Source organism: Bombina bombina, chromosome 3 (assembly GCF_027579735.1).
Source record: "Bombina bombina isolate aBomBom1 chromosome 3, aBomBom1.pri, whole genome shotgun sequence".
NCBI lineage: Eukaryota > Metazoa > Chordata > Amphibia > Anura > Bombinatoridae > Bombina > Bombina bombina.
In genome coordinates, this window is record NC_069501.1 from 1,035,658,228 (window position 1) to 1,035,683,989 (window position 25,762).

Here is a 25,762-nt window from a genome sequence, read left to right on the forward strand (position 1 = left end):
CTGGCCGCACAGCTGTTGGCTAAGAGGTGGAAACGTCCCATTACAGCAAAATAGCTTTCTGCCGTGGGCTGCCTGAGGAGCTCAGTGCGGCGAACGCTTCACACAAATAAAGAAACTTTCAGCATTAAGTACTTTATACTTCATGACTGAAAGTCCCCTTTATTTGTTCCACTGGTAAATCCTAGCGTTTCACAAATGCTAGGATTTACTATCACTTTAAGCTTCAAGGATCTTTTCCAAAGTTTTGGTTCCACTCTTTGTAGAAAAATCTGAAAGAAGGATTTTTTCCATTCTACAATAACTGGGTAATTATGGTAGCAAGTGGCCTGAAGCATTCGTGCTAATTTTGGTGCCAGATATGTATGTTGCACTTTTACCCTACTTAATCCAGTGCTGGAATTAGACCAATGCTGCAGACCATGGCCATTTTTTGTATTCGTTTTACGAGTGAAAATTATGCAAATCCCTAATATGTAGACACTGTGGGTAATTCTCTATCCCCATGTTTGAATAATTAACACTGAAAACAGCCAGATGACCCCAAGGCACAACTATTTATGGTACAGGTTTGTCACAGCCAGGTTCAGGATGTTTGGAGAATTTGCAGCAAAAATCCATGTGGTCAAATGTAAGATCCAAGCCAGATACCATAAAGTTTACAATTTTTTTTTTTTTTTTTTTAATTTTCTTTTACAGATGACATTACTGAAGAATATACTAAAGAATCGATGTTGTGGGAGAGTGACAATAATTACACATTTAAAGCACATTGTAAAGTCCCTGCACAGGATTCTTTATCTACTCATGGCTTTCAGGTTTGAGTACTTTTCCTTTTTTACCATCATTCAGTCCTTCTTTTTTTTTTTTTTTTTTTTTTTTGCCTAGTTCAAGCGATGGTAAATGCAAAATATTTTAGGTCCTGGGGAGAACACCGCACTGTGTGTTCTCTGCACACAATATTGATATAATTTTCTTTTTTTTCTTCTTTTATGAAGTCAGCTATTTTCTAACTAAATCTGATTTTACCGTCAAATCTGTAAAATTACAACAGTTAATTTAACGGTTCATTGTTGTTTAGCTGAATTTACCAGCACTATCTAAACATTCTTGATTCAGCTGGAGCATGCAACTTAAACAATTTACCAGTCTAATTTGCTTAGTTGTCTTAGTATCCTTTGTTGAAAAGCATACCTACGTAGGCTCAGGAGCATTAATGCGCTGGTGATTGGCTGTTGCGTATATATGCCTCTAGTCATTGGCTCACCCAATGTGTTCAGCTTGCTCACAGTAGTGTTTTGCTGCACCTTCAAGAAAAGATACCAAGAGAATAAAGCAAATTTGCTAATAGAGATTACAAGGAAATTGTATATTCTGTCTGTATCAGGAGGGGGGGGGGAAATGTTTTTTGTATCCTTTTTAAAGCATCCCCCATTTTCTTTAATTAGTCGCATGCATTATTTGGGGATTATCTTTTTCTGAAGGAACATCATTGCACTACTGGCAGCTAGCTGAACACATCTAGTTCACCAATCAAAAGTGGGCAGGCACCAATCAGCACGTAGCTCCCACTAGTGTAGGATATGTGCGTATTCTTTTTCAGCAAGGGATACCAAAAGAACGAAGCACATTTGAAAATTGAAGTGAATTTAAAAGTCACTTAAAATTGCACTCTGAATCATGCAAGTTACATTTTGACTTTCTTATCCCTTTTAATCACCCCCCCCCCCAATTCTCTTCGACAGTAGTTTGTGTACTGCCTAATATATTATTTTGAAAAGAAAATCTTTAATACAATATCTGTCTCTTTTTGTATTACAGTTTACTCCTGTGCAACAAAAACATTTGGAGAAAGCAGTTATGTACTCTCTGCATAAGCCAAAATTGTATCCAGGTAACATTACTTTTAAATCCTTTAGAATAAAAATGTATGTATGATGGATGTACAAGAAGAAGAAGAAAACAAATTAAGAGCACTGTATAAGTCTGTCAGTTACTGCATTTTAGATTAGATGTCATTGAACTGCTCGGCATATACAAGGTATCACCCATACCATACATAGGCAGGCGACGTCATCAACGTAAAGGGCCATTAAACCCAAAAAATGTCTTTCACGATTCAGATAGAGAATACAATTTTAAACAACATTCCAATTTATTTCTATTATCTAATTTGGGGCAATCTTTAGATATCCTTTGTTAAAGAAATAACAATGCACTTTGGTGAGCCAATCACATGAGGCATCTATGTGCAGTCACCAATCAGAAGCTACTGAGCCTATCTAGATATGCTTTTCAGGAAAGAATATCAAGTGAATGAAGCAAATTAGATAATAGAAGTAAATTAGAAATTTTTTTAAAATGGTATTCTATATCTAAATCATGAAAGAAAAAAATTGTGTTTAATGTCCTTTTAAGATAGTCACCCATAAACAAAGTATAAAAACAAGTTAAATACAACCATAAGTAGCCAATAACAGACCTAGTCCATGATAAACCTACACGTTTTGTTCCCACACAACTGGAACTTCATCAGAGATAACTAGTGCCCTCTAGAGGTCCCAATTTATACAAAAGTAATTTAACCCTCCCAACTGCCATATTTAATTTTAGAGCATTTATTGGAGAAAATTACAACTGGTCAGGATAGCAAAACAGATGCAATCTTTTCAAACCACAAAGAATGCAAAGAAAAGTTTATAGTCATTTTAAAACTACATAATACTAAGGTTTTGACTTGACAAGAGTTCAGAAATCAATATTTGGTGGAATAACCCTAATTTTAAATTGCAGCTTTCATGCATCTTGGCATGCTCTCTAGCAGTCTTTCACATTGCTGTTGATTGGCTTTATGCCACTCCACTTCAAGCAGCTCGGCTTTCTTTGATGGCTTGTGAACATCCATTAGAGGTTTTCCATGAGGTTTAGGTCTGGAGATTAGTCTGACTTGATCTGGTGGTCCTTGATTGACCTGGTTGTGTGGCATGGAGCATTCTCCTGATGGACAAACCAATGCAGAGTTTGGGAACATTGTCAGAGCAGAAGGAAGCAGGTTTTCTTTCAGGATAACCTTGTACGTGGCTTGATTAGTGTGTCATTCACAAAGATAAATCGGCACGATTCCAGGTCATCTTCCTCTGAGTACAGTTTTAATCTTTACCCAAAAACTTGTCAGCTAATGATAGACGGAGACCTGGTGAGGTGTGTATGTGTATATATATATATATATATATATATATATATATATATCTACAGTAGGTTTTTATATTTTTTGTTTTCTGAAATTGCGGTCACATTTGATAAAGGTACAGGAATGTACCGAAACGTCATGTAACCTTTTTTTAATGGATTGAATAAATATATACGTTTTATACAAGACCAGTGAGTGCCTACTTTTGTGGAGAATTTTTGTACTATGGTTTGTAGTGCACCTTGGCAGCTGGATTATGTAAGATTGTGCTTTCCTTAACTTGGATCGTATATATATAAGCAAAGTCCTGTATAGGAATGCACACCGTATTTAGGTAGCAGCTGCCAGGGTGCAATGTCAAAAAGTATCTACTCAGCAAAAAAAGGCAGCACTCACTGGTCTTGTCATATAAAAAATAACTTTTAATGATACAACATTTTTTTTAAAACATTGGGATATACATGACGTTTCAATGCCTAACTGGCATCTTTTTCAAATGTCACAAAAAGTTGAAAAAGTGATTCCGAATTGGTAACACCAGCTATGTGGCGTTCCCCATGAGAGCTCTCATCGAAACGTCATGTATATCCCAATGTTTTAATTTTTTTTTGGTATCATTAAAAGTTATTTTTTTATATGACAAGACCAGTGAGTGCTGCCTTTTTTGCTGAGTATGTATGTATGTGTGTGTGTATGTGTGTGTGTGTATATATATATATATATATATATATATATATATATATATATATATATATATATATATATATATATATATATATATATATATATATATATCATCTCCCTCTCATATGCAGAGATTTTTTATTTTTAAATAATAGAAGTTTATGTCAAACATTCCTTATGACTATTTGTATTTTGGAATTCTAAGAACAGAAAAATAAGGTAAGATCCGAAGTGCTATTTTTAAATTCATTGCATATGTGAGTATGCTCATGTTCTCATATATTCCTATGGACAGAACTGTTTTTTTTTCTTTTTTCTTTCTTGATATTATGACATATTTCTTTAGATTTCAAAAAAGAAAAATTTACTGTATTTAGGAAAATACTTTAATCTCATTGTACCTTTTTAGATTTCATGCAAAAGCATCTTAAATATAATTATATTTTTTTTAATAATAATTTAGATATTTCAAGAACTGAGAATTGCCTAGCCTCGGTGGACAATGCAAAATGCAGGCAAGCATCTGAAATCGTGAAAGAAAAACATAGGAGCAATGGCCACTCTACTCTAGTTCCATCATCCTTTATGTTCTCTCCAAAACACAGAGTAACTCGGAATAGTCCTCTTGAAACCAGAAAAACGAGGTACTGCATTGTAGAAAAACTTATGCTAATAGTTCTGTTTTAGTAATTTATAAGGTAGGAATGTGAATTTAAAGGCACGTTAAATTAATGCTAGATTAAACGTTTTCTGAGCCAACATTGGCCTACGAATGTTTTTTTTTTTTTTGTATTTTTTAAATTAGTTTTAGTTTAGTCTTCATAAAATATTGGATAACGCCTTGTTGTAACATAATCTTTTTTTCTTTCTAATGTCAGTGAGTATCCACGAATTCTATTCTTTACATATGGGAATACAACACCTGGCCACCAGGAGGAGGCAAAGACACCCCAAGCAAAGCACTTAATTATCTCTCCTACTTCCCCTCCCAGTAGTTCTTTACCTAGTCTAGGAGGTATACAGAGATGGAAAAGCTCTCCATCCAGAAGAGAGGGTGGGGAGTTTTATTTTGGCTATCCTGATTAATCTGATAGATTAAATGTCAGCCTGAGGTTGCAGAGGGAAGTTCTTTATCCTCTTGTGTGCATGTGTCGTGCTTCCATTGGAAACCTCCTCTTCATTGAGGTGATTGGACATAGGCGATTTACCTTTTCAGTTCAGGTAAGGTCTTTTTAATTCACTTCCTTTACCCTGCTTTTACAGAAAAATTTCCTAGCAAGGGATTTAATGGGGTGGCCCAATGGTGCAGGAAAGTTCATGTGATGGGATTTATAGTCATATCTGAGTTGGATAGCATCTCTGCAACAAGGAAATCTCTACCCCCTTTACTCTCAGGATAGATTCTTGATGTGGTCGTATGGGATATGACTTTTATTAACACCCCTACTTTTGTGCCTGCATAGTGAGCTGTTACTTTATGCAGACAAGTGCGTCACAATTTTCGTCGGGCTTGTAGTTTCCTGCCGCGCTCTTGACTGATGCGCGATCCGCTGTATGAGATTGCAACGCAGCGGCCAACAAAATTGTGACAGAGCTCCGGGCCCCTAAGAAGTGGTGACACTATTTCCGGAGTGGGGGGCTGCTATTTTCGACTCATAAAGGGAGTCGCTAAACAGATCTCCGGGTCCCTAGTAGGTGGTGAGATACTCTTTCTGGAACACTTAAGGTTTAGGCTAGTGGTGGGGCTGTTATTTTCGGCAACGGCCGGTGCTGCATCAGACTCATAAGGGGAGTTGCTAAATAAGACCCCTTCCTTTTGTTACCCACATAACTCTGTTTTGGGGATTTAATTGGAAAGAACTTGCGTTTCACAGGGGTGATGATGACGCTAGGTGGGTAATCTGTACAGGTGTCAGGTGGAGAAGTTTCTGAAATTCTCGCTGACAAAAATAAGTGTTTGAGAGGTTAACACTCTATGCCCTCCAGCTCAGCTCTGCAATCCCTGTCTACTATCAGTTTTGCGTTCTCATTCTGCTCAATCAGCCATTGCCCCAGCCCCTCAACCTCAGGGGGCATTCCCCAGTTGTATAGAGGTGGGTGTAAGTCTCTCTGATACTACTCCTTTGACAACAACAACATCAGACCATGTTGGATCTTCCTTCTTCCCTTTTTGTCTCCTTCCCTTTTTTTTCTCCTTCCTTTAAGGAGGGGGGGCAGTAGGAGGGATAATTGTTTTGGTTGGGGTGTCTTTTCCTCCTCCTGGTGGCCAGGTGTTGTATTCCCATATGTAAAGAATGGAATTCCTGGACTCTCACTACCAAGAAAGAAAATAATGTATTATTTTTCAGAGACTCATTAGGGACTGCTATCACTTCCAATTCTCTTATGGACTTGAAGTTTTGAAAGCCTGTATTTTTCACTTTTTAAATTACAGGAAAGAGGGACAAAATAAATTATTCAACTTTGAAAATCCTAAATTAGCCTCTTAAAGTGTCAGCCATCTACGTCCTGTGTAGAAGTCGCTCATATTTTCACCATTAGCTCATCACTAGTAGACGAGCATAACATTTTTTTTTTTATGTAGTTTGCAATATTTCTTATGTTTTGGGTTTTACATGGGTAATTTTATAATTGTGTTTCCTTAATATAAACATCCGCTTATACAGAAGTTAGAAGGCTCATGTTGGCTTCCTTACTTGATTAACAGCTAGGGAAAATTGACTATCCAATCATTTAAAGAAAACTTTTAGGGCTTGGTGGGAGCTTGTGATTAAGAATATATTTCTATTACAACAGTGCCATTACCTCCTAAACCACAATTCGAACTTTCTGGACAAACCAACCTTTTTTTTTAAAAATTTTTTTTTCCTATTCTACATATTCGTTTAAATATATATGTGTGTGTGTATATATATATATATATATATATATATATATATATATATATATATATATATATATATATATATATATATATATATATATATATATATATATATATATATATATATATATATATAACATTTTATGGTATAAAAGTGAATATAAAGTTTAGCATACTCGCTCACGTCATAGGGTAGAATTGAAAAAATTAGACAGACTTTCATTCATCAAATTTGTACTATTTATTAATATTCTCAGATTTTTACTTTTTTTATTTTAATTTTAATGCTATAATGGTAAGTGCCGTTCCTCCGCTCGCCATAATTCTCAATTGATTGACAGATGACAACTCTGCAATCCACTAATCGTTCAGCCCCTTTGCACAAATGTCACGCCCCGGGGGGAAACAAACGATTAGTGGATTGCAGATTTGTCATCTGTCAATCAATTGAGCAATATGGCAGGCGGAGGAACGTCGCTTATCATAGTATTAAAAGGTAAAAAACTGAGAATATTAATAAATAGTACAAATTTTATGAAAGTCTGCCTAATTTTTAAAATTCTATCCTATGACGTGAGCGAGTATGCTCAACTTTACATTACCTTTTAATTAAGGGAGTACCAAGAGCTATCAAGAACTGTTCTCACTATGTCTAAATGCATCCATATAAACCTAACATGGAGCTGCTGTTAATCCCTTTTCAAATGCTTTATTGCACTTTAAAGGGATAGTCTAGTCAAAATTAAACTTTCATTATTCAGATAGAGCAGGCAATTTTAAGCAACTTTCTAATTTACCCCTATTATCAATTTTTCTTCGTTCTCTTGGTATTTTTATTTGAATGTAAGCAAAGTAGCTGACCTTTTTTTTTTTGTTCAGCACCTGGGTAGCACTTGCTGATTGGTGGCTAAATTTAGACACCATTCAGAAAGTGGCTACCCAGGTTCTAAACCAAAAATAGGCCGACTCATTATCTTAATTCTTGCTTTTTCAAATTTAATTCCTTTAATACCAGTCTGAGGTTTTCTCTCTCTCTAATTTATAAACTTCCACTCAACACTACCCTACATCAACTAAAAATGGGGAAAATAATTATTTATCTCTATATTTAAAACTAAGCAAATACCAAATTGGTTGTTATATGGTATCTGACTCCAAACATAATGCAATCTAATTTTCCAACAATATCTAGTACTTGTTGGAGAGGCTACGGTAAAACAGGAATTCTATCATATACATATATGGTGGGCATATCCAGTAATCCTACCTTTTTGTAGAACCAGGTTGTTATAGAAAATGCACTTTATTGTAAAATACCCCTGGGTCTACTTAGCTTGTTTCATAAGCTAATACTAAAGTAAAGTAAGTAAAGTAAGGATTCAACTGTTCCACATCTTGTTAATTAGTGCGACCCAATTTATTCTTAGAAGATGGGAGCACATAACTATCTTATCAGTAAAACATTAGGTAACTCGGTAAGCCACAACTGTCTTGTAAGAGAAACATCACTACATGATAATTCCCAACTTGATAACTCATTTTATTTTTTTGTGGAATGAAAATCTCAACTTTTTATACACTCTCTTATTTTAATTAAGTTGGCTGTTAATTTTATTTAAAATAAAATTAAGAAAAAAGCACTATCAAACCATCTACATATAAAATCGGCAGTGTGTATATATGACATGCCTTTTAAAGTGTCCGAGGTGTTACAGCTCCCAACATTATTTTAGAGATTGCTATTTGGGTTGAACTGGAAGTGTTTAATCAATTCTGCCTGATCTTAAAGCCTATGCTATATGTGTGCGGTTTGTATTTTTTATCTCTCACATTTCACTTGCAATCTGTTGTCTGCTTATTTTTTTCTCCAAATGTTGTAACTTGGGTTTTGTCATCTTTAAATGTAATTCACTTTTAATATTAAAATTGTGTATAGAGAATTATTAGGCATTTTATCTGTATTTTTAGTTTTGCATTGTTCAGTTTGATTGATTTGATGAGTCCACATCGCCATGACATGTAGGATTGTAATTGTATTCTTTCCACAAGGAGGAGAACCCCAACAACAAGAACTTTTAATCTCTCCCACTTCACCTCCCTACTTAGTTTTTTGTTTTCTGCCTCCCTGGGGTGAGGTTTGAGCTAGAACTCTCCAGTACATTTTATATTGGAATATTTAGGAGCTCAGACCTATGTGAGACCCATAGCCCCTTGGACAGAATCCTCTACAGCTGCTGGGATGAAAATTCTTACTACAAGACAGGAGCTGGGGCATAGGAGTACCAAGTTATAGCACAGTATCTCCCTGTTGGGATTTCAGCTATAACTCCCTTCAGATGTCAGTGAGCATATCCCTTAGCCTCCTCCTATAGGAATACTGAATACAGCTGCATTTACTTGCCTGGTAACATCAGTGGAGAGGTGCTTCTTTCAGGTAAGTGATTGATTACCAGCTCTCGCATACACCTCAGGCTATTTTATATATGCTTAAAAATAGCATAGCATTGGGGACACAGCCAATTAAAGCTGTTTTTTGAGACACATTCCTTCCTACAGGTGTCTATAGGACTCTCCATAGCTTTTTACCACCTGAGCCGTGGGACGCATTTTAGGATTTTTTTTTTTTAATTAAAAAAAAATTGCTGTATTTAGCTTTTACTTGCTTGGACATGAAGTGCGTTTCTGGGAGAGAGGTGGTCAGTTTTCCAGACCTTTTCTCATGTCGGCTCCAGAGAGATTACTGAAGCAAGGAAAAACTATTATCAGTTATATTCTGCTCAGTGCAATTTTCTGTATGTATTGAGTTTAACATTACTGTCCCCACTGCTAAAATGTCTGACTACTGAGGGCAGATCTCCTGATCTTAACCCCATAAAACACCAACTAGACAATGATAGAGATATGCATTCAGAAGTTTTGTTCACTGCTGAATGCAGAAGTTGGAGGCTGCTTTCGTTGCTCTACTCTTTTCGGAGCCAAAATATCCTCTTCTGCAAGTGAAACCCACTAAGACCTGTGCAGATCCAGATCTTCGTGTGTTTCACTTGCACAAGAGGATATTCGGCTCAGAAAAAAAGCAGAATACTGAAAGCAGCCTCCTACTTCCACATTCGGCAGTGAACAAAACTGCTGAATGCACATCTGTAGGCAATGGTTGTGTGCATCAGTTTATGCATATACCTCAGCCTGCAGCAGTTTTTCCCACCATGTGTCCAGTGTTCATTTTTCGGAAGCCTCTACTGTTGTAATTTTACACATGCCTTAACACCGTTATAAAGCCTAAGAAGGGAGAGAGAAGCCTGCTAAGGCTCTTAGTCCCTCTGAGCCGTCTACCTCTCAGGACTCGGCGTCCCGTGAGATTACTACACTTGCTACATTATCCACTCCACATGCAGTTCCCCGTAGCACATCTAATCCCCCATCCGGAGGGGGCCTTCTTCCTGCGTACTTTGCCGCACAGTTACAAACGGCAGTGTCTGTGGCCCTCCGTGCATTACCTCGTTCTAACAAACGCAAGAGAAAGGTTAAACATGGCTCTCCTGACCCGGAGTCATCTAAATATTTATCGGATTTAGCTATTATGTCCCAGTTATCCGATGATGAGTTAACGTCTGTAGCTTCAGAGGGTGAACTTTCTGCGTCTAAGCCTCCTGCTGCGGAGGAACCGTCATTTAGATTTAAAATTGACCACTTGTGTTTTTATTAAAGGAGGTTCTGTCTACGTTAGAGGTTCCATAGGCTGCGCTGCCTGAAGAACCTATGATGCCTAAATTAGACAGAGTTTACGAAGACAGGAAAGTTCCTTTTGACTTTTCCTGTGCCAGTTAAGATGGCAAACATTAAGAATGGATGGGATAGAATTGGTTCTTCCTTTCCCCCCTCGTCTACTTTTAAAAAGTTGGTCCTGGACTCTCAACTGGATTTGTGGGGGTCAATTCCTAAGGTAGATGGTGCTATCTCTACACTTGCTAAATGTTCTACTATACCTCTAGAGGATTGTTCTTCGTTTAAAGAGCCGATTGATAAGAGAACCTTTCTGAGAAAGATGTTTCAACATATGGGATTTTTGTTTCAACCGGCGGCTGCAGTTGCTAGAGTGACTTACCTACTAGTGCGACTTTGTCGGAACTCATTGAGGTGGAATCTTCCCTCAAGGATATTAAAGACAGAATTAAAGTTCTGAGAATTGCTAATTTTTTTATCGGTGATGCGAACATGCAAATTATTCGCCTAAATGCAAAGGCCTCTGGCTTTGCGGTCCTAGCCCGCCAGGTTCTTTGGTTGAAGTCTTGGTCTGCGGATATGACTTTTAAGTCCAGACTCCTTTCTCTTCCCTTCAAGGGAAAGATTTTATTTGGTCCAGCCCTGGACTCAATTATCTCTACAGTTACCAGAGGCAAGGGTGCTTTCCTACCGCAAGATAAGAACAAGTCTAAGGGACGACAATCTTCTAATTTTCATTCCTTTTGTTCTGACAAATCCCAACGACAACAATCCTCCTCCATGCCTGAGCAACCCAAGAATACTTGCAAGCCGCCTCAGTCCTTGAATAAATACAGGCAGAATAAGAAGCCCGCCGAAAACAAATTGTCATGAAGGTGCTGCCCCCAATCCAGAATCGGATCTTGTAGGGGGCAGACTGTCTTTTTTTTCAGACGCCTGGTAAAATGACGTACAGAATCCGTGGGTCCTGGAGGTGGTATCTCAGGGATACAAGATAGGCTTCAAATCTCATCCACCAAGGAGCAGAGTCCTTCTCTCAAATCTGTCTACCAGAAAAGAGGGATGCCTTTCTAGGGTGCGTTCGGGATCTATCCTCATTAAGAGTTGTTGTCCCAGTGCCTATCGAAGAAAGAGGTTTGGGGTTTTATTCAAACTTTTTCGTGGTCCCAAAGAAGGAGGGAACTTTCCGCCCAATTCAGGACCTAAAGTGCTTAAACATATTTCTCAGTGTCCCTTCCTTCAAGATGGAGACAATAAGGTCCATCCTTCCTTTTAATTCAAGGCCAGTTTATGACCACTGTAGATATGAAGGATGCTTACCTTCATGTGCCAATCCACAGGGAACACTTTCAATTCCTGAGGTTTGCATTCCTGGCCCAGCACATCTAGTTCATTGCCCTTCCGTTTGGCCTAGCTACTACTCTGACAATCTTTACCAAGGTTCTGGGGGCTCTTCTAGCTGTTGCCAGAACTCAGGGTATTGCAGTAGCCCCAAACTTGGACGATATTCAGGTGCAAGCACCATCCTTTCTTCTTGCAGAATAATTCTCGGAGTCCCTTCTCTGTCTTCTTCGATCACATGGATGGAAGATAAACTTGGAAAAGAGTTCTCTTATCCCAAGTACCAAGGTGGAATTCCTGGGTACTATAATAGACTCCATATCCATGAGGATTTTTCTAACAGACCAGAGATGTTACATGCTAACTTAGGGCATGTCTTGCCCAATGGACCTCCTTGAGTCCCTCTGTGGCTCAGTATATGGAGGTGATTGGTCTCATGGTGTCCTGCATGGACATCATTCCTTTTGCCAGGTTCGGTCTCAGACCTTTTACAACTGCATGGTGAGGCAGTGGAACGGCGATCATTCAGATCTGTCTCAACAGATTGTATTAGACAGCCGGTCAAGAGAATAGCTCTCTTGGTGGCTCTGTCCAGATAATTTGTCCCGAGGTACATGCTTCTTAAGACCAACCTGGGAGATTGTGGGAGATCTGTGTATAGATCTGGGGCTCCTCCTTGGAGCCTAAATCTTGTTCTTTGGGTTTTGCAATAGGTTCCGTTTGAGCCTCTGCATTCCGTTGACATTAAATTGTTATTTTGGAAGGTTCTCTTTTTATTGGCTATTGCCTCTGTGCGCAGAGTTTCTGAGATCTCTGCATTGCAATGTGAGCCCTCTTATCCGAAAATAAATAAATATATATATAATATAATTTTTTTTTTTTTTTTTTTCTCCATGTAGATAAGGCAGTTTTACTTACTAAATTTTAGGTTTTCTTCCTAAGGTTGTGTTAGATCGCAACAACAATCAGGAGATTGTGGTTCCTTCCTTGTGTCCTAATCCTCCTCCATCGAAGGAACGCTTCACAATTTGGATGTGGTTTGCTCCTTAAAGTTCTATCTTCAGGCTACTAAGGAGTTTAGACAATCTTCCTCTTTGTTGTCTATTCGGGGAAGAGTAAGAGGCAGAAGGCTACTTCGACTTCCCTATCTTTTTGGTTAAGGCATGTCATCTGCTTGGCTTACGAGACAACAGGACATCATGCTCCTGTGAGGATAACGGCTCATTCCACTAGAGCAGTGGCTTCCTCTTGGGCCTTTAAGAACGAGGCCTCTATGGATCAGATTTGTAAGGCGGATACCTGGTCCTCCTTACATACATTTTCTAAATTTTTACAAGTTAGGTGTTTTTGCTTCGGCTGAAGCAGCTTTCAGGAGAAAAGTTTTGCAGGCTGTGGTGTCATCAGAATAGGGACCGCCTCTTTATTTTTTGTTCCCTCCCGTTATTCATTCAGAGTCCTCTGGAGCTTGGGTATAGTTTTCCCAACAGTAAGGAATTAAGCCGTGGACTCTCCCTATCTTACGAAGGAAAGCATCATTTATACTTACCAGATAAATTCCTTTCCTTCCGGATAGGTAGAGTCCACGACCCCCGTTTCTTTGTCTATAGGTGGTCCCCTATTATTCGTTTTATTCTTCTGGCACAATTTATACCCTAATGTTTCTCCTATGTTTCCTTGTTACCTCGGCAGAATGACTGAGGTAATTAGGAAGTGGGAGGGATATTTAAGTCTTTGGCTGAGGTGTCTTTGCCTCCTCCTGGTGGCCAGGTGCTGTATTTTCCCAACAGTAAGGAATTTATCTGGTAAGCATAAATTGTTTTTTCCCTCATGAGGTACTTAAAGGGACATGAAACCCCAATTTTTTTTTTTTCTTTCATGATTTAGAGAGAGCGTGCAATTTTAAACAACTTTCTAATTTACTTCTATTATCTAATTTGCGTCATTCTCTTGATATACTTTAGTGAAAAGCATATCTGGCTAGGTTCAGTAGCTGCTGATTGGTGGCTGCACATAGATGCCTCGTGTGATTGGCTCACCCATGTGCATTGCCATTTCTTTAACAAAAGATAGCTAAAGAATGAAACAAATTAGATAATAGAAGTAAATTAGAATGTTGTTTAAAATTGTATTCTCTAAACCCAAATTGTTTTCTTTTACGATTCAGGTAGTATTCCATTAAAGGGATATTAAACCCAAATTTTTTTTTTATCATGATTCAGATAAGAGCATGCAGACAGTCAAAGCCAGAATTTTTGTTGTTTAAAAAGATAGATAATCCTTTTATTACCCATTCCCCAGTTTTGCATAACCAACAGTTATATTAATACACGTTTTACCTCTGATTACCTTGTATCTAAGCCTCTGCAAACTGCCCCCTTATTTCAGTTCTTTTGACAGATTTGCATTTTAGCCAATCAGTGCTTAATCCTAGATAACTTTACGTGTGTGAGCTCAATGTTAGCTATATGACCCATATGAACTAACGCCCTCTAGTGGTGAAAAACTGTCAAAATGCATTCACAAAAGAGGCAACTTTCAAGGTCTAAAATTAGCATATGAGCCTACCTAGGTTTATCTTTCAACTAAGAATAACAAGAGAACAAAGCAAAATTGGTGATAAATGTAATTTGAATCATGAAAGTGTTTTGGTTTTTTTGGGGGTTTTTTGGACTTGACTGTCCCTTTAAGCAGCTTTCTAATTTTTCTTCTTCGTTCTCTTGGTATCTTTATTTGGAAAAGCCAGAATGTAAGCTTAGGAGCCGGCCCATTTTTTTGTTCAGCACCCTGGGTAGCACTTGCTGATTGGTGGCTACATTTAGTCAGTACTTCTGTTTAACTGAGAAATCTATTTCCTATTGGAATTTTACTACTGAGGACTAGGTTTTTCTGTTAATCACAAGACCTTACTGATCAGATTGGAAAGATACTTTCCATTTTCAGTGTCCCATTCAAATATAGGACCTCTGTCTTATTTGATCATCATTTCCCAGGGTTTCAGGATCCTCTTTGAGAACCATTTCTTTGAAGACGCCGCATTTTTGTTGTGTTCTAGCTCTGGAATTATGGGAGCGGACCCATACTGCATTGAAAACTCAGTCACGCTTTCTAAGTGTTTCTATGCAGTCCAGATCCACAATAGATCTGAAGGAGGCATTCCTTCATGTTCTCTTTCACAACGATCAATATTTCTCCCTAAGATCAGTTGTTTGCCCTTTCATATCTGGAAATGGTGGCATCACTGGACGCAGTTCCTTTTTTGCTCATTTTCATTGGATATCTTTTTTTTTTTTCCCCTCCTTTTTTCCTCCTTCTTGGTGAAGGAGGAGTGACCACAAATGCCAGTCTTTCAGGATGGGATGCTGTCTGGAAAGTTCAAGGAGTGCAAGATGTCGGCTCTCTTTGGAGGCGATATTAACTATCTTAATCTTTGGGCAATTCCTTGGATCTCAGTCATTTTTACTATACAGGAGGTGTCTCCAGACTTTATTTTGAGCTGAACAATATCAATGTTTTCTGTAATCCATTTGTATTCCAGGTGCAAAGAATGGTAAGCGAGCTTTCTAGGTCACTAGTCCATACTCCTGGAAAAGGGGTTTTTCTATCTTGTTTGCCCAAGTAGGTGGGGTCTCCCAGTATCATATCTGCTGGCCTCTCACCTAAAATTTCAGGCTGATTATGCTAATTCCAGGGATTCAAGAGCAGATGATTGATAGCTTAAGTGCACCCATGATTTTTCTTCTGACATTTTATTTCCTCCATTTGTTCTTCTTCCAAGAATTATAGCTTAAATCAAGTAGGATTTTACTTTAGTCCTTCTAATAGATCTTGGTAGACCACAATGACCCTAGCATGCAGACTGGATTCAGATGTCAAACTCTACTCCTGTGTTTTTTACTCCGTGCCAGGACCTATTGTTCAGCGTCTATGTAATACTTCTTATAAATCTCAGAACTGATGACATTGAGTTTGATCTCTTAGATTTCAAAACAAAGGTTTTTTTTTTTCTGATGCTGTCATCAATTCGCTTTTACACACCAGAATGCCAGTAACTCAGAATATGGCGGAAATTTTTTGTGCAAATTTATTTTGCATGTTTAATTATCTTCTCCTTCCATGGAAATTTTTTTTCTTTTCAAGCTCTACAAGGTCCTCTCCTTGAACCATATAAAATATATAATTTAATCTTCTGTTTTTAATAATTTTTCTTTATCTCTATCTTCAACTAAATCTCTGAAATTTCAGCTCCCTCCTTTTACAAGGACAAAGCTGTTCTTTATACTACATATGATTTCTTAACTAAGGTTGTTTGTACTTTTTTCCCTTTTTTCTTTAAGGAGTAGCTTCTCCATAACCTAAATGTGAAAAGAGCAATACTCCTTTTCCTCAAGCTTTTATGGTTTTTGGACAGACCCCATGCTAATATGTATTTCTTTCTGGATCTCGTAGGAACAGAAGGTACTGCAGTAACCCATACTTATTAATCTAGTCTTTTTCAGTCTTATTGAAGGTGGTTAGGTTGCTTTTTAACATGTATTGGATCTTTCCACCAGATCAGTTGTCTCTTCGTGGGTAGTCCAAATAATGCATCTTGGAATAGTGTTGCAAGGCTGCAATGTGGATTTCTACTTCTTTTATATTCTTCTGCAGAACGATTTTGGATTTTTATATTTTTTTTGCAGGAAAGTTCTTTCACTCTGCAGTGAAATAACTACAAGCTGACTTATTTTATCCCACCCTATCCTTGACGTGGACTCACACCTTAGGTGTTAAATTCCACATGTCATGGTGATATTGATTCTCATCCAATGAAAGAAAACAAAATGTATGCTTACCTGATTAATTCTTTTCTTTCAAGTTGAGTCCACAAGCCCCACCATATCTATTTAATTTTTGGTGGCAGTTATCTATTTGCACCACTCTAGACCTTGCCTTCTTTCCAAAGTATCTGTTCCTCTTTCTCTGCTCCAGCTATATGTTAAACTGAGTAGGGAGGGGAAGTAGGAGAGACTAAAAGACCTTGTTGGGGTTCTCTACCTCCTTTCTAGTGAAATTAATTAAATCCCACGTCATGGTGATGTGGACTCTCATCATCCTGAAAGAAAATAATTTATCGGGTAAGCATACATTTTTTTTTATTTTTTTTTATGCAAAATCGTCTAGCAGTAATTATTTTTTATTTCTTCTGCTTTAGTTTGCCATTAAATACAGGGATTGGAAGTCAAAATAATTCTCAAGCCTCTGCATTTGGAAAGTCCTTCCCTATAAAAAGTGCTACGAGTTCATCATGGAGTAGCTCTAGTCGACGGGGAATTTTAAGTCCTAAAAAAATGCAAAAACGATTTTATAGTACAGTGGAAGAAGTAAGTACAGCTTTAAAGATTGCATTTGCCTTTCTAAGTTTTTTCTTATTTATTTTTTACAGTTAAGGGAAATTTTGAGAAGCAGTAGTTTATCTAGTCTAAAGTATATCCTCAAAGTAAGAGATTATACTTATGAATGCTGTTTTATAAATGTTTTAACATCCTTCACGGATCTATATTATTTTATTAACTGCACACACTTATCCGTTGTATATGAAATAGTGAAGCATTATCTTGCAGTTTACTATATCTGAGAAGAATTTTGCAATAAATATAGCTGTTTTGTGTCAAATTAGCATATTTAATTTTTTCCCTGTCCCCTAAAACAGAAGAACCCTTGCTAACCAATTTCACACTAATACACATTTATAACATGAACTTTGTTTGCACTTGTGCAGTTTGCCCTCTTCTCTTTACTTATGGTGGTTTACCACTGATTCAGCAATTATTTAAATAGACATATATTCATTTCTAATCTCCATCTAAAAGGCCAAATATAAATACATTTTTATATGTACACAATAATGTTCACACCTAAATGCTATTGCTAAGAATATTTTTTCTACCATGAGTGTTGATGCAAAACTGATAATCCACCTTAAAAAAGCAAATATTTACAGAGAAGGCGAGGGAGTAGAGGGAGGTAAACAATAGTTCACAGAGAATTAACTAAAAGTATTAACCCAAACCTCTCTGGGATAAAGTGGAACAAGCACAATTTTCAGATGTATTTTACAGTAAAAGGAAACTAAATAATGATTTTATATTGCAATCATGTGTCACTTTCAATGATGAAGCACTTTATGCATTGCTAAAATGTCGAGTTAGTCGTCCTTTAAAGTGATGGTAAACTCTCTACGCTCAATAATATAAGTTAAAAAAAAAAGTAAATGAAGGGCACTTTCATTGATTAATATCAATGAAGATGCTATATTATATAATTATTTTCTTATACATTCCGCCATTCCTCCGCCCACAATGCATAGTCTATTTCAGTGTAAAATGACGAATCACACTGTAGCCAATCATAAAGTGCTCCCTTTGCTAAACGCCAAAGGGGGTGTGCTGCAATTGGCTGCAGCGTGTTTCATCACGGGCGGAGAAACGGCGGAATATAGAAGAAAATGAAGCAGTGATTATTTATATATTTTAACTTTCGCAATGATTTTAATCACATTGCGACTGCTTTGAAGGAAGGGAGGTGCAAGTTCCAGACAAACGGTAGCTTTAACACAAAATTAAAAGGATGCAGACATCTTAAAATAATTAGAAGGGACAGTAAACACTGACATTTCTTCTATAAGATACGACGAGTCCACAGATTCATCCTTTACTTGTGGGATATTATCCTCCTGCTAACAAGAAGTGGCAAAGAGCACCACAGCAGAGCTGTCTATATAGCTCCTCCCTTGACTCCACCCCCCAGTCATTCTCTTTGCCTACTCTAAGTAATTGGAAAGGTAAAGTGAAAGAGGTGATAAAATGATAGTTTTTATTTTCTTCAAGCAAGACTTTTTTATTTTAAATGGTACCGGTGAGTGCTATTTTTTCCCAGGCAGCAGATGCAATGAAGATTTCTGCCTGGAGACTGATGATCTTAGCAGTTGTTACTAAGATCCAGAGTAGTTCCCACAGAATGGCTGAGGAGTACTTAAACTTCAGTGTGAGGAACGTTTTTCATGCTACAAGCATTGAGATATGTTCAGTCATTTTTTTCTGGAGAGACTGTTATTTCAGAATTGGCTGACAGTATCCCCATGAGGGAAAGGGTAAGCTATAATTCTAATGTATAGAGAGGGGTATTACTGGACCTGTATGATGGGCTGTAAAAAATGGTTGACACTGATGACATGTTGTTTGTGGGTAAAGATTCTATGTTGGGAGGTTAAATAACGTTTTTTGTGGCAAACGTTTTCAATTTAATTTGGCAATGGAGGGTACACATGGCTTCATTTAGATGGGTATATGAACCCACATGGCTAGGTTTTATTTTTTAGACCGCTCTGGTGCGGTTATTGTTTAAGGCTGTGAGACATCGAGTTAGATGGGCGGGGCCTTTTTCGCGCCTCTGCTGCTTGCATAGGGAATACAACTGCGCAACTAACTTCAGCTCCGGTGGGCCTTTCGGGATATTTTGATTCAGGCGTCAACTTACAATCTAGCCAAATCTCACACGGACATCGTGTTAGCTTTTCTAAGAACTCACGGGTGGAAGGTGAACATAAAAAAAGAGTTCACTTGTTCCTCTGACAAGAGTTCCATTCCTAGGAACTCTGATAGACTTGGTAGACATGAAGATTTTTTTTGACGGAGGTCAGAAAATCAAAGATCTTAACCACTTGCCGAGCACTTCAGTCCATTCCTCGGCCATCAGTGGCTCAGTGTATGGAGGTAATTGGACTAATGGTAGCGGCAATGGACATAGTTCCATTTGCTCGCTTACATCTCAGACCACTGCAGCTGTGCATGCTCAGACAGTGGAATGGGGATTATGCTGATTTATCTCAGCGGATAAATCTGGATCTAGAGACCAGAGAGACTCTTCATTGGTGGTTGTCACAGGATCATCTGTCCCAGGGAATGTGCTTCCGCAGGCCAGCATGGGTCATAGTGACGGACCCCAGCCTCTTGGGCTGGGGTGCAGTCTGGAATTCCCTGAAGGCTCAGGGTGTGTGGACTCAGGAGGAGTCCTTACTACCAATAAATATTCTGGAACTGAGAGCGATATTTAACGCGCTTCAAGCGTGGCCTCAGCTGGCTTCGGCCAAATTCATAAGATTCCAGTCGGAGAATATCACGACTGTAGCATATATCAATCATCAAGGGGGAACAAATAGTTCTCTAGCGATGAAAGAGGTTTCCAAAATAATTCAATGGGCAGAGACTCACTCTTGCCATCTATCTGCAATATATATCCCAGGAGTGGAGAACTGGGAAGCGGATTTTCTAAGTCGTCAGACTTTTCATCCGGGGGGGGTGGGAACTCCATCCGGAGGTGTTTGCAAAATGGATTCATCAATGGGGCACACCGGAATTGGATCTGATGGCATCTCGTCAGAATGCCAAACTTCCTTGTTACGGGTCCGGATCAAGGGATCCTCAAGCAGTACTGATAGATTCTCTAGCAGTACCATGGTCATTCAACCTGGCTTATGCATTTCCTCCTTTTTCTCTCCTACCTCGTTTGATTGCAAGAATCAAACAGGAGAGAGCTTCAGTAATCCTGATAGCGCCTGCGTGGTGACGCTGGACTTGGTATGCAGACCTGGTGGAAATGTCATCTCTGCCACCGTGGAAACTGACACTGAGACAGGACCTTCTCATTCACGGTCCGTTCCAACATCCAAATCTAGTTTCTCTGCAGCTGACTGCCTGGACATTGAACGCTTGATTCTATCTAAGCGGGGATTCTCTGAGTCGGTCATTGATACCTTGATTCAGGCTCGGAAGCCTGTTACTAGGAAAATTTATCATAAGATATGGCGTAAATATCTTTATTGGTGCGAATTCAGAGGCTACTCATGGAGTAAGATCAGGATTCCTAGGATTTTGTCCTTTCTCCAAGAAGGATTGGAGAAGGGGTTATCAGCTAGTTCCTTAAAGGGACAGATTTCTGCTTTGTCAATCTTACTACACAAGCGTCTGGCAGATGTCCCAGACGTTCAGTCGTTTTGTCAGGCTTTGGTTAGAATTAAGCCTGTGTTTAAACCTGTTGCTCCGCCATGGACTTTGAATTTAGTTCTAAATGTTCTTCAAGGGGTTCCGTTTGAACCCATGCATTCCATAGATATTAAACTTCTATCTTGGAAAGTTCTGTTTTTAGTTGCTATCTCTTTTGCTCGAAGAGTTTCTGAGCTATCTGCTTTACAATGCGACTCGCCTTATCTTATATTCCATTCTGATAAGGTGGTTTTGCGTACTAAACCTGGATTTCTTCCTAAGGTTGTTTCAAATAAGAATATTAATCAGGAAATTGTTGTTCCTTCTCTGTGTCCTAACCCTTCTTCAAAGAAGGAGCGTCTGTTACATTACTTGGACGTGGTTCGTGCCTTGAAGTTTTATTTGCAAGCGACCAAGGATTTCCGTCAAACATCTTCTCTGTTGTCTATTCTGGAAAGCGTAGAGGTCAAAAAGCTATGGCTACCTCTTTCTTTTTGGCTGAAAAGCATAATCCGTTTGGCATAAGAGACTGCTGGACAGCAGCCTCCTGAAAGAATTACAGCTCATTCTACTAGAGCGGTGGCTTCCACATGGGCTTTTAAAAACGATGCTTCTGTTGAACAGATTTGTAAGGCTGCGACTTGGTCTTCCCTTCATACCTTTTCCAAATTTTACAATTTTGATACTTTTGCTTCTTCTTAGGCTATTTTTGGGAGAAAAGTTATTCAAGCAGTGGTGCCTTCTGTTTAGGTATCTGTCTTGTCCCTCCCGTTCATCCGTGTCCTGTAGCTTTGGTATTGTATCCCACAAGTAAAGGATGAATCCGTGGACTCGTCGTATCTTATAGAAGATAATGAAATTTATGCTTACCTGATAAATTGATTTCTTCTAAGATACGACGAGTCCACGGCCCGCTCTGTCAATTTAAGACAGATTATATTTTTTTTGTTTAAACTTGTCACCTCTGCACCTTTTAGTTTCTCCTTTTTCTTCCTATGCCTTCGGTCGAATGACTGGGGGGTGGAGTCAAAGGAGGAGCTATATAGACAGCTCTGCATTGGTGCTCTTTGTCACTTCCTGTTAGCAGGAGGATAATATCCCACAAGTAAAGGATGAATCAGTGGACTCGTCGTATCTTAGAAGAAATCAATTTATCAGGTAAGCATAAATTTCCTTTTTTATATAAACTAGTTATGCATAATGAAACAACTTTGAAATATATTTTATTTTTCCCAATTTCATATTTAGATCTGAAATTCCTACTTCTCAGAATTTGAAATACACCCTTGCGACTTCTCGATGCTAACTCTGCTACATACATGTTTCTAATTGGCTTTATCAGATTACTGCAAATTAATGCATTTTATACTGACTTTATGACACTGGCTAGCCTTGTTTTTTTGTTTTCTTTTAATTTGCGTTTCATATATAGTGTTGATCATAAAGACTTAAGTGCATGTGCTTGCTTCGTTTTATTGGGAGGTGCAGGCACAGAGAGGTAAACCTACCCACCATTGTGTACTGGGAATTCAAAAATCTTTAAGCATCTAAGCATGAACTCCTTGCTTTTTTACAATTCTGGTAAACTAGAAACTTTTCAACTTTTAATAAACTAAACTTTCAAAAAAGGACAACTTAAAATAATGTTTTTAAATAAAACAAAGAAAAACTTCAGGACTTTAAAACGTTAAGCTAAGAGAAGATAAGGGATAGAGGCAATAAGAAATAGTCAGGTACATTTAGAGAGTTAAAGGGATAGTCTAGTCAAAATTTAAGATGTCATGATTCGGATAGAGCATGCAGTTTTAAGCAACTTTCGAATTTACTCATCAATTTTTTTCTTCATTCTCTTGATGTCTTAATTTGAAAAAGCAAAAATGTAAGCTTAGGGGCCACCAATAAGCAAGTGCTACCCAGGTGCTGAACCAAAAATGGGATGGCTCCTAAGCTTACATTCTTCTTTTTCAAATAAAGATACCAAAAATTGATAATGGGATTGAATTAGAAAGTTGTTTAAAATTGCATGCTCCCCCCCCTTTTTTTTTCAATGAGATCATGCCACCTTATTCTGGTGTTGATCATGTTGAAGGTCAGTAGGTTCTGGAGAATGCATGGAATAAACTAATAAAATAATGTAACAATGTATTTTTTATTTATTTTTTTATATTGGGTTTGGGTTTTTTTTAACAAAAGTTGTAAAGGTACAAATGTTCAGTGGTCACTTTTTCTCTAAAAGCACTTTTCTTTCTAATGACACGATGAGTCCACGGATCATCTAATTGCTAAAGGGAATATCACTCCTGCCCAGCAGGAGGCCGCAAAGATCACAGCAAAAGCTGTTAAATATCACCTCCCTTCCCTCCCACCCCAGTCATTCTCTTTGCCTACGTTAGAGCAAGGAAGTGGTAAAGTTAGCTGTTAGAAAATAAACTCTTGATTGAAGAATCTTTTACTAAGTAGTGCAAGATTGTGCTGCTTTGTCCTAGGGTGTAGCCATAGTCCATATCAGTCTCTTCAGTAAAGCAGTGGTGGCTTTAGAGCAATGGGAATTTGTGGGACATAATTCTCACTGCGCCTCCCATATAGTTTATGCTGCCCTAACTCCTAAAGCCTGAGTAATATTACTCCGTCTTTATTTCTTTTCCACAGGTCCAATGTGAGGGAGAGGACCTCTCAAACCTGGTGAGCTGCCTTGCTGTGGGGCAGATTTGAGGTAAGTGCTAACTTAATATTTTGGGGAAGCAAGAACACTCAGAGAAAATTAAGGCACTTTATTTATTTGGGACACAAACTCTTCTATAGTTGGAGGGGCCTTATGTTGACCGCTTATTATGCAGGCACTGGGGCAGAATGAAAATTGGCTCACTTTTCTTGGTGGTTTTCACTGTTCCCGACTTTTTTTAATTTTAAAACAAAGATGCCGACCGGGATATTCACTTTTTCAACACGCCCACGATGGGTGGATCTTTGAGAGGCGGCAATTGGTGTTGCGCGCCACTTTTTCTTTCTTCCTGTGACGGGGGGAAAGAGATTAGTCTCAGCTGGAATTGCATGTTATCAAGGGATTTGCGTTTCTAGAACCGGAGAGGTGGTCATTACATTTATTGCCGAGTTCTGGATCTTCTGCTAAGGGGATTTTCAAAAGTTACGGTGTCAGCATGGCAAGTAGGCATTTCAGCAAATAAGCTGAGGTGTAGAAGTGTTTTGTACTACTGTTAGCTTATTTTTTTGCATAAAAAAATAAAAAAGAGTAAAAAAGTTAAGTTTAAAAATTAAAGTGACAGTAACGTTTTTTCTGTTTAAATTTTAATAAAAGATTTCGACTTTTTACTTTAATTTTGGATCAATTGTGAGTCAGAATGGACCAAGAGGTCCTGCAAAATGTCAATTGTTCTTTGTTTTGATGCCAATGTGGAACCACCAATCCCTTTCTGTTGTTAATGTTTTGAAAGAAAGTTAAATTATAGGGATAGACTTTTTTTCTAAACCAACATTTTCTAAGGCGGATGCTGTTCAGGAGTCTAATGACAATGTTGAATATTTGCCGCAGCTTTCTCTTCAAGCGTCCCAAATTTTACAGCCCACTCATGCAGTGCCCTGCGCTTCCTCTCTAACTTCTCCTGGGGTTACATTGCAAGACATTGCTTCCCTCATGTCTTTTGCAGTCTCTAATGCGTTGTCTGCTTTTCCCATGTTGCAGGGAAAGCGCAAGAGGAAGAATAAATGTTCAGCAAGCAAGGTTACTGATGCATTCGTTACTATTTCAAATGCCCCCTCTCATAAGCATGAGGAGGAGGATACTTTGGTAGCATCTGAGGATGAAATCTCAGATTCTGACAGTGTAATTCCTCCTGCTGATACTGAAGTTGTTTGTTTCAGGTTTAAGTTAGAACACCTCCGTCTGTTACTTAAGGAGGTTTTAGCTACATTGGACGACAGCGACACCATGCTCGTAGTTAATCCTAAAAAATCCAGTAAGCTAAACAAATATTTTGATGTACCTTCCTCTCTGGAGTTTTTTTTCCTGTACCAGATAGAGCTACTGAGATAATTGCTAAGGAATGTGATAGACTGGGTATCCCTTTTTCTCCTTTTCCTATATTTAAAAAGATGTTTCCCATAGCGGACTTTATCAAGGAGGCTTGGCAAACGGTACCCAAGGTGGAAGGAGCTATTTCCACTCTGGCCAAAAGAACCACTATTACCATAGAGGATAGTTGTGCCTTTAAAGATCCTATGGACAAAAAATTAGAGGGGTTACTCAAGAAAATGTATGTACACCAGAGTTTACAATGGCAGCCTACTGTGTGCATTGCTGCCGTCACTAGTGCTGCGGCATATTGGTTTGATGCGTTGTCTGATGCTATTAGGACAGACACTCCCCCTGACGAGATCCAGGATAGGATAAAAGCTGTTTATTTGGCTAATTATTTTATTACTGATGCTTCCCTACAGGTTATCAAACTGGGAGCAAAGATTTCAGGTTTTGCTGTACTAGCCCGCAGTGCTTTATGGTTAAAACCTTGGTCTGCGGATGTGTAATCTAAGTCTAAACTTTTAGAGATTTCCTTACAAGGGAAAGACCTTGTTTGGACCGGGTTTGACAGAAATTATCTGATATTACGGGTGGAAAGGGTCATCTTCTCCCTCAGGATAAGAGAAACAAACAAAAGGGACGACAGAGTAATTTTCGTTCTTTTCAAAATTTCAAAGGAAATTCTTCCTCTTCCAAGCAAGAACAGTCCAAATCTTCCTGGAGACCTAATCAGTCTTGGAACAAGGAAAAGCAATCTTAAAAAGCCTGCTATCAAATCAAAGACAGCATGAAGGGCCTGCCCCGATCCGGGGCCGGATCTTGTGTGGGGCAGGCCTTCCTTCTTCACTCAGGTTTGGGTTTGAGACGTTCAGGATCCCTGGGCTGTG

General features: G+C 38.4%; 1 protein-coding gene across 1 annotated transcript in view; it reads left to right on the forward strand.

Annotated features, from left to right (window-relative positions):
- The window catches only part of SENP1 (SUMO specific peptidase 1), a 357,101-nt gene that overhangs the window by 10,209 nt on the left and 321,130 nt on the right, over positions 1-25,762 (forward strand). Inside the window, exons 3-6 of the mRNA XM_053708240.1 lie at positions 697-815; positions 1,819-1,891; positions 4,335-4,515; positions 17,011-17,179. Coding sequence (XP_053564215.1) covers positions 697-815; positions 1,819-1,891; positions 4,335-4,515; positions 17,011-17,179 — 542 coding nt within the window. The remainder of the gene's footprint in view (positions 1-696; positions 816-1,818; positions 1,892-4,334; positions 4,516-17,010; positions 17,180-25,762) is intronic.